The following is a 13,278-nucleotide window of genomic DNA, read 5'->3' on the forward strand; positions in this document are numbered from 1 at the left end:
CGTGGCGTCAATCGACTGAGCGGCATAGACCGCCCGCACTGTAACAAAGATGCCCGCAGCTGCGGGGCTCAGTCCCGAATACGACCGTTACGCCAACGTCTCCTTCCCCACTTTCGTCTCCCCCTTTTTCAAAATTTTTTGAAATTCAATCCTCCGACAAAGGAAAGGCAAATCGAAGACAGAATTCAATTCATTCGGATTCCGTTTCATCATCATCGATTCCCCTCGCCCTCTGCCTTTTGCATCTCGCTTTCCCTCTATCCATCCTTCTTCTCTCTCTCTGCCTGTCAAATTCCTCACTCCCCCTTCAGAGATGGCGCTTCAACCCATCGATAATGCACTCCCGTTGGTCCCGCCTGAGAGGCCGAATAAGCAAGCGAAGGTCGCGGTCCCGATGGCTAAGAAGCAGCAGCCCGACCTCGGAGCAGTGAACGATGAGAACCAAGCTCCATTCCCTCCTCTTCCATCCTCTGGAGACGCCGTCATCGACTACATCCCTTCCGAAGAACTCACTGCGTTACCACACCCGGGATCGAAGATCCAGGTAATTGCAGATGCCCTGGTTCAAATATGCCTTGCATGCTGCGTGTTTGTTATAGACTAAACTGGAGAGCCCGACACAAAAGACTAATCTCTATTCGGTGGGAGAGCAATTTGCCTTTTGGTTGGGCTATACCGTTCTAGTCTATATCAGTGTTCGATGAAATCTCTCTATGGGCTACCTTCTCGTTTTCTGATAAAAAAAAAGATAGCGGTAACGTCCAATAGTAATATCAACTTTGCAAGATCGCGTGAATTTGAATTGACTATAAACTCGGAAAGCCGTCTTTGTGATCAAATTCTGTATCTTCTGTATGCTCATTTTCTGTTGCGTGTGATTTCAGAGCTTGATGGAGGGGCTGGAATCGAAAGATTGGACGACTATATGTGAGTGGCTGAACACTGCCAGGCGGTTCGCTCTGTTTCACGCCGATCTCATGATCCCTATGCTGTAAGACAAGCTCCCCCTCGATTCATCTATGTAAACAATTTTGTGTATGGTTTGATTTTGATGAGATGTTTAATGTTCTGAGATCAGGGAAAGGGTTGTTCTGGTTCTGGTGAAGGCGATGAAGAATCCGAGGAGCGCCCTGTGTAAGACCTCCATTATGGCTTCGTCGGATATGTTCAAGGCCTATGGTGACAAGCTGCTGCTGGAGGGAACCGACTCTGATGCTTTCAACCAACTGGTACGTCCAATTTTAGATGTGATTCCGCACTTTCAATCACGTTACACCATACGGTTCTAGTATGAAGAGGCAGAGTTCTTTCTAAGTCTTCGATGTTATAGAACTTATTCGACTCATTCCTTGTCCTGATTAACTTAATATTGCGGGACTGCAGGGTTGTTCATAGTTCTATCCTAGTCATTTTCAGCAAAAAATTACTGAAAAAGGGTGGAGCTTTCGTAAAACAAAAAAGGAAAACTAATAAGCTCTCATATTACCTTCGGTTAGATTCCGATAAGCTCCAACAGCTCGGGCCATCTTTTATGGGGGTTATCTTTGAAATCCGAAGCAATATGCTGCCCACTTTTGTACAAAAGAACACTTGTTTTTGCCTGTGGATATTTCCTGATCGCCAGATTGAATGTCTTTGTGGGGGGTTTGCAGCTTCTGCAGCTGCTGTTCAAAGCTTCTCAAGACAAGAAATTCGTTTGTAAAGAAGCAGGCAAAGCCCTCAACTCCATGGTGGCTTCGCTTACCCCTCTGCCCCTTCTTCACAGGCTCCGGGGTTACGTAACCCACTCCAACCTCCGAGTCCGGGCAAAGGCTGCTGTGTCCATCTCCAGTTGTGTCTCAAAACTGGTAAGACTCCCTTCCTTAAAAAATGCTCCAAGTTCTTTTGTCTGATTGAGATAATAATGCCCAGTCGTGATTGAACTGATCTAACAGATACCGTAACCATGGGAATATGTATCGAGTTTTTTGGCTTTTTCCCCCCTTCATGTATGATGTTCGAACTGATCTGAAACTTGGCTTTTCAGGGACTAGAGAGAATGAAAGAGTTTGGGTTGGGCACGCTGATTGAAATGGCAGCGGATTTGCTGAATGACAAGCTGCCCGAGGCAAGGGAGGCTGCAAGAAGCACCGTGGTTTCGATATACAGGGCTATCACAGAAGACGAGGAGGAGGAGGAGCAAAAGCAGGAGTCGTGGCATAAGTTTTGCGAAGGATCTCTGCCTCCGAAGCACATCCACTCCATCACAAAAATCGTTGCTTCCCAGTAGAGCAATGCATTGCCAGGTTATGTAGAAGATTGAAGATGAATTACGGATTAGAAACACCAATATCACAAAAATCATTGCTTCCCTACCAGTAGAGCAATGCATTGGCAGGGCTATGTGGAGGTTGAAGACGAATTACGGATTGGAAAATAATATCATGTAAAATGCCCATTTACATGGTTATGATGGATGAAGTAGTTAAAGTTTGAGTTTTAATTCTTTTGTGCATCATTTGTTGTTATAATAACATTGAACGAGTGAATTGAAATATTTGCTGCTGAAATCTTCTTCTTGTTTGTAATTAAAATATTCATATCAGATTACAACATTAAGATGGAGATATCCAATCCTATCTCTCCAAGTCTATATAAACCCAACCCCCCCATATTGCCTAAACTCACAAAGAATAAATTAATACAAAAACTACATACGATAAGAGATAAAAAGAGATGCGACCGACCCCTAATATTTGATACATTATCTTAAAAGAGAAACTCGCAAGACCAAACTAGTTTGTAATTTCATCTATTACTCGTCTATAAAAAAATGAGTTAATTAAGCTGATCCTCTTATAACCTCGATTAAAGATTTTGTATACAAAACATCTATATAACCAATCATATATCCCATTTTCAATTCTCTCTACTCTTCGTACACACACTCTGATTTAAGTATTTAAGAGAAGAATCGAAATTGCATTCCCATATCCCCTTTTTGTAGGTCATTTGTGCTGCGCTCATGGATGAATCGTGAGTCGCACGTGGCTTACATGTGATAAAGGTCAGACTTTTCACATATATTATGATATGGTTTTTTTTTTCCCTCTGAAATCACCAAAGGAGTGTATAAGTTTTGTCATAATACAACATTTTTTTTTCTATTTTGGTTGAAGCCATATTACAATTAGCCAAAGAATTCTGCGTATTATTATTATTTTCTTTTTCCTTGGTGTGCACCATGATTTATGAAAATGCACTGAACCCGAATAATTTAGTTCGAGTCAAATTTACCAATTAAAAGGGATAACTCTCATGGTATGGATTTCGAGCCTTTTAATCGCAGTTATTGAGTTGAGCTGACGAAGGGGGACTCGGTCAAATGAGATATCCAGTTCCAAGCTCACTTGTCTGCCTTGAAGCCGTAGGAAAGCACTTCCTTACGCCGCCGTTTCGCAGAAGACCCAGCCAGCGACAGGCCGTGACTGGTACAAGGAGAAGGTTTAGCTGAGCTCAGTTATCCACCCACACTGACAAAACCCCCCTCCCCCCATACATACATATCGCAACCCAACCCACAGAGCTGCTCTGAGTTGTCCTCTCGCCGGCGTAGCCCCAGTTGCTTGTTTGGTTCAACAATGGCGGATTAATCTCTCTCTCCCCCATGAAATGGACCAAGTAGAATCATGTCTCTCTTGAAGTCATTCGCTTCCAATTCCCATCTTTTCAACCAACGGGAAGCCACCATGGCCGTCATTCACGCTTCTCCTTACAAGGTCCCCCTCTCCCACTTCCTCTTCTCATTGTGTTCTCTGCTCCTCCGCTGAATTCCCTTCACGCTACGTATGCGTTGAGTTTCTGAACAAAGGATTCTGTGAAAGCTGACCTGTAATTGCCGCAAAGATTAGGACTTGGGAGTCGTTGTCGCCTTTAAGTCTGTGGTTTTCCCCGGAGCAGAGGAGGGTTTAGCCACTGCTTCAGGTTGGATGTTTCCCTTATCGAAGCGAGGCTTAATTAGAATAGAATTTGGATTCTCTTGTCCCCTGCTTTCTGTTGAAATGAGGCCCGGGCGAACTGGCAATGACGCTACCATTTCAATTTCAATGCAATTTTCGTTTTTGAAGTCTCAACTTTTATTAGTTCTTGGCTCCGAAGAGCAAAAGAACAGTATAAATTTAGTAGAACTGAATTTGGATTCGTTCATTTCTGTTGAATGTAACTCTGTGGGTGGCGGTGGGTTTGTGCTATAGTTCATTGTCCGAGGTCCAAGTTCTTCCTTTTTAACTTTTTGGGACATTTTCGCTGATATGCCAAGAATATATGAATGATTTATAGTTCATAAAACCATCTGCTATGAAGCTACGGACTGCTTATTTTTTGATGATTTATAATTTTCGCTGACTGCCATGAATATCTGAATGATTTGTAGTTCATAATACCATTTCTTGTGAAGCTATGAGCTGCTTATTTTAATGATATATCCGTTGATTTCTGAATCTGTGATTGCTACTCATAGGCTCTGTTACAATTGTATACTCAGGTTCTATCACAGAGAACTTGCAGCTGTTTCAGGAAAACAACGACAGCTAACTTATTTTATTTGAGAGGGAGTTCTTCAGCTGAATTGTTTTCCTCATCGAAGGATAAACGGTTTTCTACTTATCCCGAGGGGGAGATTGGTTCGTCAAAGAGAAGAGCTCGTGGACCAGTTATGGCTGCTAAGAAAGCGTCCGAAGGTACGGCGTTGCATCACTTGTGCGTCCGATGGGGAAATTGGTTCTCTGTGAATTATGACATCTTCTCTTGCTTGACATCTTTCAGGGGTAAAGCAGGATGAGGGAAAATACAAGCACACGGTTGATCTGCCAAAGACTAGTTTTGGCATGAGAGCAAACTCTTTAGTAAGAGAGCCAGAACTGCAGAAGTTATGGGACGAAAACCAGGTCTTTAAACGAGTCGTTGAACGAAATGATGGGGTGAGTTCTATGGCTTCTGAATGTTGCTTTCATTTCTTGTCATGTCCATTTAGTAGCTGATATTTTGTTGATCAACTAGGAAAGTTTTGTCCTTCACGATGGTCCTCCATATGCCAATGGTGATCTACATATGGGCCATGCTCTGAATAAGATTCTGAAGGATATAATCAACCGATATAAGGTGCGTTTCCATTCTTCCAAGGTCTTTTATATCGGTTAGTTATTAAATACATGTCTTTCTTAAAGTGTAGTTTTGCATAAAATGTGGTGGAGAGTGTTAGTGAATGCACGCAGGAAAATGAAAACCTATTGGTGAAAATATGTAGTTATGACTTGTAATGTAAGTACACACAGCAGACATGAAGATTCTCACCAGTATGATAAGTCCTGAGGGGCTTGGTTAAAGCATATCCTTGTTTTTCATGTTATTTGAACTTAGGAGCTCTACGAATCTAGTTCTAACAGGGCATAAACTCCTGGTCTTTCAATTATAAAAAAGAATTACTATAATCACTTGCACATGTTCTAATAATATATGTTTCCCCTCTGGCAGCTTCTTCAGAATTATAAAGTTCATTATGTTCCCGGTTGGGATTGTCATGGTCTACCAATTGAACTAAAAGGCAAGTCTTGCTTAGCTTGGATTATGCATTCGCGTATTCAGAGAACTGTTAGCAATACTTTAATGCTGTTCCATATGCTGTTGCTTATATCTCTGTAAGCCTACTCTCCATGACTGAAATTATTCAAGGGACGAATTGCTTTCAAGAAAAATCATGGCTTATCGGTTTTTGTCTGTATCACTAAAGGTGGGGTCTGTTTCTGTCAACAAATGAAATTTATTATCTATTAAATGATTTTTAATGAATTTATCTCAAAAGCAATCTGAATTTCCTTGTGTGGGGTCTAAAAATAAAATATATTGCTAGGTTTGAATAAAAATTTGTGTTAGGATTGCTGTTGTGGTAAACCAGAATTGGCTCAGAAGAACATTACATTGAGCCTATCATCTGGCATTTTTTTCAGTTCTGCAGTCACTAGATCGAGATGCTCGGAAGGATCTCACTCCAATCAAGTTAAGAGAAAAGGCAGCTAAATTTGCCAAGTCCACTGTTAAAACTCAGATGGCGTCATTCAAGGTCATATATTGGTAGTTCATTCTCTTCTCATTTACAAGGTAATGACAAAATAACTACTTTTTGCAAAAAATACTTACTAAGTATGTTCAAAAATTTTGCAGCGTTATGGGATATGGGCAGACTGGAGTAATCCTTATTTAACTCTGGATCCTGAATATGAAGCTTCTCAGGTGGATTGTCCATGCAGTTGATTAATCTAGTTTTCCTAAATTCTGTGCAAAATCAGATATTATATGCCTTTTCTCAAACCTTTCTTTGAAATTTTCCTTCTGGGCATGCTTTATCATCCACTAGATTGAAGTCTTTGGGCAAATGGCTCTTCAAGGGTATATATATAGAGGCAGAAAACCGGTTCACTGGAGCCCATCTTCACGCACTGCTCTTGCTGAGGCGGAGTTAGAAGTAAAAACTCTCTCTCTCTGAATGTACTTCATCATATTTGCATTTTTTGGTGTTAGTTATATCTGCTACGTGTCTAAAGATAATTCAATTTCTTGTCCAGGGTTTACATTAAGGTCCACCTTCTAGTTTCAAACTTAAAATTTGCCTATTCTATTTTTAAGATGGGTCTTTTTGTTTAACTGAAGTTTTTTCGCAGTATCCCGAAGGGCATGTTTCAAAAAGTATATATGCCATATTCAAGTTAGTCAGTGCCTCTCCATCTTTAGGCAGCTCTATAGATGAGTTTCTGCCCAACTTGTGCTTGGCTATATGGACGACGACTCCGTGGACAGTTCCAGCAAATGCTGGTAAATTCATGAAGCTTGATATAATACTTCTAGTATCCCTTTTTGAACACAAAACAGTGCTAATCTCTAATAAAGATTGATGTTCTTGATTATGTACGAATTGTATGAGTGGATGCAGACTTAAATTCTTTATTTGGTGATGTGCAGCTGTTGCAGTGAATGGGAAACTCCAGTATGCCATAGTTGAAGTGGATCCCCTATTAGGAGATGCTTCTCAATCTGAAGGAGATAAGAAACGGAGGCTTGGAGATGCTGTAAAGGGAGAGAAGAAACCTTTTCTTATCGTGGCATTAGATCTTGTTCCAGCGTTGCAAGCAAAATGGGGCCTGAATCTCTCGGTGAAGAAAGTCCTACTGGGTTCAGATCTTGAAAACTGCAGGTTACTACAGAGGATATGCACCTGGGATTTTGTGATTATATATTTGGAAGCTTGGGAACTTTATTGATGCGATATTTTGCTTCAGCATTGTTTGTCTGAGGAAGATGACTTTATATGATCTGTCCCCCATTATGAGAAATTTGGGAAAGTTCAATACCATTACGACCCACTGCCTGTGTCCCATGTTGGCTGTATCCTCATGTCAGATACTCCTAATAGTTTTCCTCATGTCATGTGTGAGGGAGAATAACTTAGAAGCTCTTACCGGGCAGGAGATTTTTTTTTTTTTGGGTATGAGTACCTAACTGGAGTTGGAGGTTCTGCAATTTTGATGTTATAGGATTAGGTTCATTTGCTAATTGTATTTGTTCTGATTTCAGGTATGCCCATCCAATAGAAAAGAGGGAATGCTCAGTTGTTATTGGAGGAGACTATATTACGACAGAGTCGGGAACCGGCCTGGTCCATACAGCTCCTGGTCATGGTCAAGAGGATTATGCTACGGGCCTGAAATATGGGCTTCCGATTCTTTCTCCTGTAGGTGATGATGGGAAGTTCACTGAAGAAGCTGGACAATTTAGTGGATTAGATGTGCTTGGAGATGGCAACACTGCTGTTGTAGACTACTTGAATGAGCATTTAGCTTTAGTTATGGAGGAACCATATCGTAAGTTTTATCCTTTTCTCATTTTACAAGTCATTGGTTTAGAATAACTGTAAATTTACTAATTACTAGGATAATTTTTTTAGATGAGCATGAAATTCATGTCTACTGCTGCAATTCCCTGTTTTTTTTTTTCTTTTTTGACAGAGCACAAGTATCCTTACGATTGGCGGACTAAAAAGCCTACTATATTTAGGGCAACAGAACAATGGTTTGCATCAGTGGAAGGGTTTAAGGAAGCTGCTATGGAGGCAATTGGGCACGTAAAGTGGATCCCCCCACAGGTATTGGTCTTCAAGGAGTGATATCTGGAATAAACAATCTGCTTTTTTGTCATACTTTCCATGTATCAAGTATCAACAAATATATTTTGTCTCCGGTCTATATCTTCAGTTGGATGCTTGGATTTGGCTTCCAGATGGTATTTTGCAGCTGCTTTCTTGTCTTTGTAAAGCAGAAATGCACCCTTCAGATTCTGATTTCACAGGAATTATACGATTTATTTAAAGAACTGCGAAATGTTTAGTAATTCTTTGTTTTTAAGAATAATTGCGAAGGTTAATTTTACTTTGCTTTTAATGACATGAACATCAATTTGTTTGACTTTTTGTTTTGGTTTTTGCCCCTTGGGGCATCTACTCTTACACTGTTGCTGAATTTTCAGTGAGATTCTGTTTCATGCAATTGATTCTTCATCAGCTTTGGATGGTTCATTCTGCTTAAAAATTATGGGATTTTGCTTTTTTGATTTCTTTAGTGTCAGGTTATTGTTTGGCTGTAAAATTTGAGGAATTACTTAATAGCATCACTTATTTTCACTATAGTATAACTTTGTGTAATTTTATTTTATGAACTATTTGTATGCTATCTCCTTTTTAATAGATTGTTTTGTTCAGGCAGAGAACAGAATTTCTTCTATGACGTCTGTCCGCTCAGATTGGTGTATCTCCCGGCAGAGGATATGGGGTGTCCCGATACCTGTTTTCTATCATAAAGATACCAAGGAACCTCTCATGAATGAAGAGACTATCAATCACATTAAGTGTAAGCAAACTCAATCAAGGGCGTGCTCTTCTGTCAGTGGATAATTTAACTTTTTTTTTTGCTGGAGATATTGTGATATTCATATCGAACAACATTCCACAGTATAATATGGAAAAGATAATTTTGGATCGCTTTACAGGTTTTATTGAGTTTTGCTAAGGAAAAAAGTTTTCCAAGCCCTCAGATTCTTCAGTTTGCTATAGATTTTTTTGAAACAAACACACAAGTATGCAGAAGTGTAATCCAGGATACTTTCTTCTTTCTTACTGAACTCTTTCTATCCAAAAAATCAGATCCTTTTTCCTTGTGTCTTCCAACAGCTGAGATTTTAGTTCCTGTTGAAAATGCCTGTGCTTTATACCTAATCAGCTTTTCACAATAAATTACAATATCGCAGCTATAATAGCGAAAAAGGGAAGTGACGCATGGTGGTACATGAAAGTTGAGGATCTACTTCCCGACAGATATCGTGATGAAGCTTCAAACTATGAAAAGGGGACAGATACGATGGATGTGTGGTTTGACTCAGGTATCGTATGTAGTTTTAAATTTTTTTCGAAATACTAATTGCATACACACAAGTTGCAACACCTTCGTTTTTAGATCGTTTGCCTATTTATCTTCTGCAGTATTTGTTATGTGCAACTATCGTTGAAATTATTCTGTAACTCTCTCTTGCTTTCTTGTTTAGGCTCTTCATGGGCAGCTGTGCTGGGGAAAAGAGACGGGCTTCATTTTCCTGCAGATTTGTACCTTGAAGGCACGGACCAGCATCGAGGGTGGTTCCAGAGTTCATTACTAACAAGCATAGCTACAAAAGGTACTCTGCTCTTAGACATATGTGTGCACCATCATTATTCAGTGTCTTTATGAAAGCTCAGCACAAACATTTATATAATTTTTCATCTTACAAACAATTATGTTCTCCTGTTTGTGCAGGAAGGGCTCCATACAAAAGTGTTATAACGCACGGATTTGTTTTGGATGAGAAGGGTTTTAAAATGAGCAAATCCCAGGGCAACGTTGTTGATCCATATACTGTAATAGAAGGAGGAAAGAACCAAAAGGTTGGTTTGATCTTCACTTTGATGTTTCCTTTCCATTGAGAAGGTTTGTCAAAAAATTTCTTCTACTTCTCTGGGCAGGAAGCACCGGGATACGGGGCAGATGTTCTACGTCTATGGGTTTCAAGTGTAGATTACACTGGGGATGTTATGATCGGTCCTCAAGTTCTCCGCCAGATGTCTGATATATACAGAAAGCTCCGAGGAACATTGAGATACCTTTTGGGGAATCTACATGATTGGAGGGTATGCTTGTGCTTTTCAGTATTAGGATTTCAAAGCTTCTAAAATCAAGTTATCCTTAATAAGGGGACTTTTTAAGCTCATTCTTTGTGAATCTTCTGTATATCGAATAATTTCTTTCCATAATCTAATATGCTTAGGTTTACTAGGGTATAATCTAGTAAAACTATCGAACTTGGTCTGATTTGACTTGGAGATATATTTTGACTCGAAAAGTAATCATAGGTTAATTCAACTGCTCAGTTTTGGGTTTTGCATCCTAGTATGAACTCGTTGTAGCTCAAGTTCATAGTTTTGATTGACTGCTAAAGCGGAGCTCTTCTGTTGTTGACAGGCTGATGATTCTGTTTCCTACAATGATCTTCCAAGGATCGATCGGCATGCGCTTTTTCAGCTTGAAAATGTTGTGAGGAACATTAAAGAGAGCTATGAAAATTATCAGTTTTTCAAGATATTCCAGGTTAATTCTTTATTCATAATTTGTTCTCTACGCCCTTCATACGTGAAATTCTAACAAAGTTTCTTATTCCTTTTCAGATTATTCAGCGGTTTGTGATTGTTGACCTATCAAACTTCTATTTCGATGTTGCAAAGGATCGACTCTATGTAGGGTAATTGTTTGCCCTTCTTTTTTTTATTTGGAAGTTTTCTAGCAGTTCTGTATAGTATAACATCCAGATGCTGGCATTTATACTTCTATTGCAAGTAATCCTTTGTAGGCGTTTTAGTTTTTGAGTCTTTAGGTTAAGCAGTTGAGGGAGGGATAGAGGGGTGGTTACTGGAGACGGTTCTCCAATTTGATGACCCACTAGGAATTCCCTGGATTCTGACGCCTGTAGTTGACTCCATAACGAGTCCCTCTCGTTACGATAAATATAAAAAACATCATTGCTTATGGATATTGTCCTCATCGAGTTGATTTGCAGGGGTACAAGTAGCTTTACTAGGAGAAGTTGCCAAACTGTTCTCGCGACGCATCTCCTTTCCTTTTCAAGGGTGATTGCTCCAATATTGCCTCATTTGGCAGAGGACGTATGGCAGAATCTTCCATTCCCATACACCTGGGAAGATGGTTCCCCAGCTAGATTTGTTTTCGATGCAAGGTGGCCACCTTCGAATGAAGAATGGCTCTCTTTATCTCAAGAAGAGGTCGATTTTTGGGGCAATATTCTTGAGGTAATCAACCTTTCAGAAATCGCTATTAATATTTGCTTTCCAATATCTCTAGTTTCGAGTCTTTTAGTTCAACCTCATCCTTTTATTTGTTCTCTAAGTACTTCCATAGTAGGAAGGCGAATCTAGCAGAAAATCGCCTCTTAACTTTTGCGTTAGCGTCTTCTTCTAAATTATACCATTTTCAAAATGCATTAACCAGCTGAGGACTGAAGTGAATAAAGTTCTTGAAATTGCTCGCGGTGGAAAGCTGATTGGTTCCAGCTTAGATGCAAAGGTTTCTCTATATACCTCAGATGAGAACCTAGCTTCCCGGTTACATGAAATGTGCATGGCCGCCAAGGAGGCAGACAATTTACACCGGATATTCATAACATCTCAGGCAAGTTCCTCCAACTGCTTTATTCTTCCTGCTTTTACTGTCAAATATGCATGGGTTTTCAAGGAGTGAGCTCCCTTCATTTGGTTTAAGAGAGGGTCAAAATTCTATCCCATTGCATGAAAAATAGGTTCTCTTACTTCAACCGGTGGCTCTTCTGTGATGGAATGACAAAGAAATGGCACATGTCAATTAATGAGTTACTATGTCATAGAACTGTATTCCCTCTAGATTCTAGCTTACCGGATACTTCTATATTAACGCTCAGAGAAGGCTCGATTAATTATCCACTCTAACATAACGCAGGCGGAAATACTTGAATCTCTGGAGGAAGAATTGGTTGGGAATACTCCATATACTGGTGAGTGTGAAGTCCAAGGGAAGATGGTGTGGATCGGTGTGTCTAGAGCTGAGGGCTCGAAATGCGAAAGGTGTTGGAACTACTCACCCCTTGTCGGGTCTTTCCCAAATCATCCAACTCTCTGTCGCAGGTGTCATGGTGTTGTGGGCGTACAACCGCTTCCTTCAGTGGCAGCAGCTGTCAGCTAGCCCAAGGATCATGAAATTGAAGAACTAAGTGTCGAACAGGGGAAATAAGTTTAATTGCCGGCAGAGTTTGAGAAGTCCTAGTTATCCGAGTGATGTCACGTGTGGTGGACCGGCAAGAGACCGGTCAGATGTCCATTGCAATCTATTCTTTTTTCATAGAGGGAGCAACTACATTTTCAATTTTTCTTTTCATATACACGATTTGTTCGATATCTGTACAATCATATGAACAAAGAACTCGCCGTCACTATACTTGTTTATCCATGGAAAGCTTCAAAAACAGTTGGCTAGGCTCAATGTAGAAGTGACTTCTATAAAATATCTAAACCATAGAAGGGACACATTCATGTCGTGGACAAAATTTGGTGGTTCGGTTCTGGATTGCTGCATCATGTCGTGCGCCAGTCATAGCGCGAGCAAACGGTATGTGGTTGTTCCTCCGTAGACAAAAAATGATGCAGGAGGCGATCATCGGTATAGCGATGATTCCCTGTAACGAAGCGTAGGGAGAAAGGGGAGATTTTCGAAGGAGAGGTCGGAAATTGGAGTGTGCGTCAACGGTCTAATTTGTTAAATGTTTCTTATTCACGCTGTACAGATGGAAAAAAGATGCCTTTTGTGAACCTTTCAACGAAGGTAGACCGGCCAGAAGAATAAATAATCAAACGATTGGATTAGCGAGGGAAAAATCCATAAACTAAATTCATAAACTAAGGTTCATTGTTAAATTCGGCCTAGGGAAAATAAAGGTTCCATTGCTTGAAGACAAAGCATAAAAAGGATTAATGTTATTATATAAATGAAGTTAAAAATTATTATAAGTGCCGTTAGCGCGCTTTACACATGGATATGAATAAAAATTGTATGTGATATAGAATTACAAAGTTAAGAAAATCATTATATTATGTGGTTATCATTTCATTAATTAAAATTACTT

The 13,278-nt window shown here is 40.0% G+C and overlaps 2 protein-coding genes across 3 annotated transcripts; both read left to right on the plus strand.

The window, feature by feature from the left end:
- Nucleotides 1-80: 80 nt before the first annotated feature.
- LOC116207588 (TOG array regulator of axonemal microtubules protein 1) lies at nucleotides 81-2,549 on the plus strand. The gene is made up of 5 exons (XM_031540600.1): nucleotides 81-544; nucleotides 885-991; nucleotides 1,079-1,229; nucleotides 1,653-1,847; nucleotides 2,027-2,549. The coding sequence occupies exons 1-5, from the start codon at nucleotides 314-316 to the stop codon at nucleotides 2,267-2,269; spliced, it is 927 nt and encodes a 308-aa protein (XP_031396460.1). The 5' UTR covers nucleotides 81-313; the 3' UTR covers nucleotides 2,270-2,549.
- Nucleotides 2,550-3,381: 832 nt separating this feature from the next.
- On the plus strand, nucleotides 3,382-12,638 carry LOC116208331 (isoleucine--tRNA ligase, chloroplastic/mitochondrial). 2 transcript variants are annotated; one of them, XM_031541709.1, is made up of 23 exons: nucleotides 3,383-3,758; nucleotides 3,891-3,963; nucleotides 4,523-4,718; nucleotides 4,804-4,958; nucleotides 5,038-5,139; nucleotides 5,512-5,581; nucleotides 5,985-6,097; nucleotides 6,199-6,267; nucleotides 6,392-6,499; nucleotides 6,696-6,846; nucleotides 6,994-7,225; nucleotides 7,606-7,892; nucleotides 8,037-8,173; nucleotides 8,786-8,933; nucleotides 9,331-9,462; nucleotides 9,625-9,753; nucleotides 9,873-10,000; nucleotides 10,079-10,243; nucleotides 10,575-10,700; nucleotides 10,778-10,851; nucleotides 11,167-11,416; nucleotides 11,616-11,795; nucleotides 12,099-12,638. In XM_031541709.1, the coding sequence occupies exons 3-23, from the start codon at nucleotides 4,694-4,696 to the stop codon at nucleotides 12,339-12,341; spliced, it is 3,024 nt and encodes a 1,007-aa protein (XP_031397569.1). In that variant the 5' UTR covers nucleotides 3,383-3,758; nucleotides 3,891-3,963; nucleotides 4,523-4,693; the 3' UTR covers nucleotides 12,342-12,638. The 2 variants fall into 2 exon arrangements, with proteins under 2 accessions (XP_031397568.1, XP_031397569.1); XM_031541708.1 differs by lacking the exon at nucleotides 3,891-3,963 and having other exon boundaries at nucleotides 3,382-3,758.
- Nucleotides 12,639-13,278: the final 640 nt, after the last annotated feature.

The sequence above is a fragment of the Punica granatum genome, chromosome 5, assembly GCF_007655135.1.
Source record: "Punica granatum isolate Tunisia-2019 chromosome 5, ASM765513v2, whole genome shotgun sequence".
Taxonomy (NCBI): domain Eukaryota; kingdom Viridiplantae; phylum Streptophyta; class Magnoliopsida; order Myrtales; family Lythraceae; genus Punica; species Punica granatum.

Coding starts and splice junctions, on each gene's coding strand:
- LOC116207588 (XM_031540600.1), top strand. CDS start 314: ATGGCGCTTCAACCCATCGATAATGCACTCCCGTTGGTCCCGCCTGAG. Junction 1,230..1,652: donor CTGATGCTTTCAACCAACTG/GTACGTCCAATT, acceptor GGGGGTTTGCAG/CTTCTGCAGCTGCTGTTCAA. Junction 1,848..2,026: donor CCAGTTGTGTCTCAAAACTG/GTAAGACTCCCT, acceptor TTGGCTTTTCAG/GGACTAGAGAGAATGAAAGA.
- LOC116208331 (XM_031541708.1), top strand. CDS start 3,669: ATGTCTCTCTTGAAGTCATTCGCTTCCAATTCCCATCTTTTCAACCAA. Junction 4,959..5,037: donor TCGTTGAACGAAATGATGGG/GTGAGTTCTATG, acceptor TTGATCAACTAG/GAAAGTTTTGTCCTTCACGA. Junction 6,268..6,391: donor CTGAATATGAAGCTTCTCAG/GTGGATTGTCCA, acceptor ATCATCCACTAG/ATTGAAGTCTTTGGGCAAAT.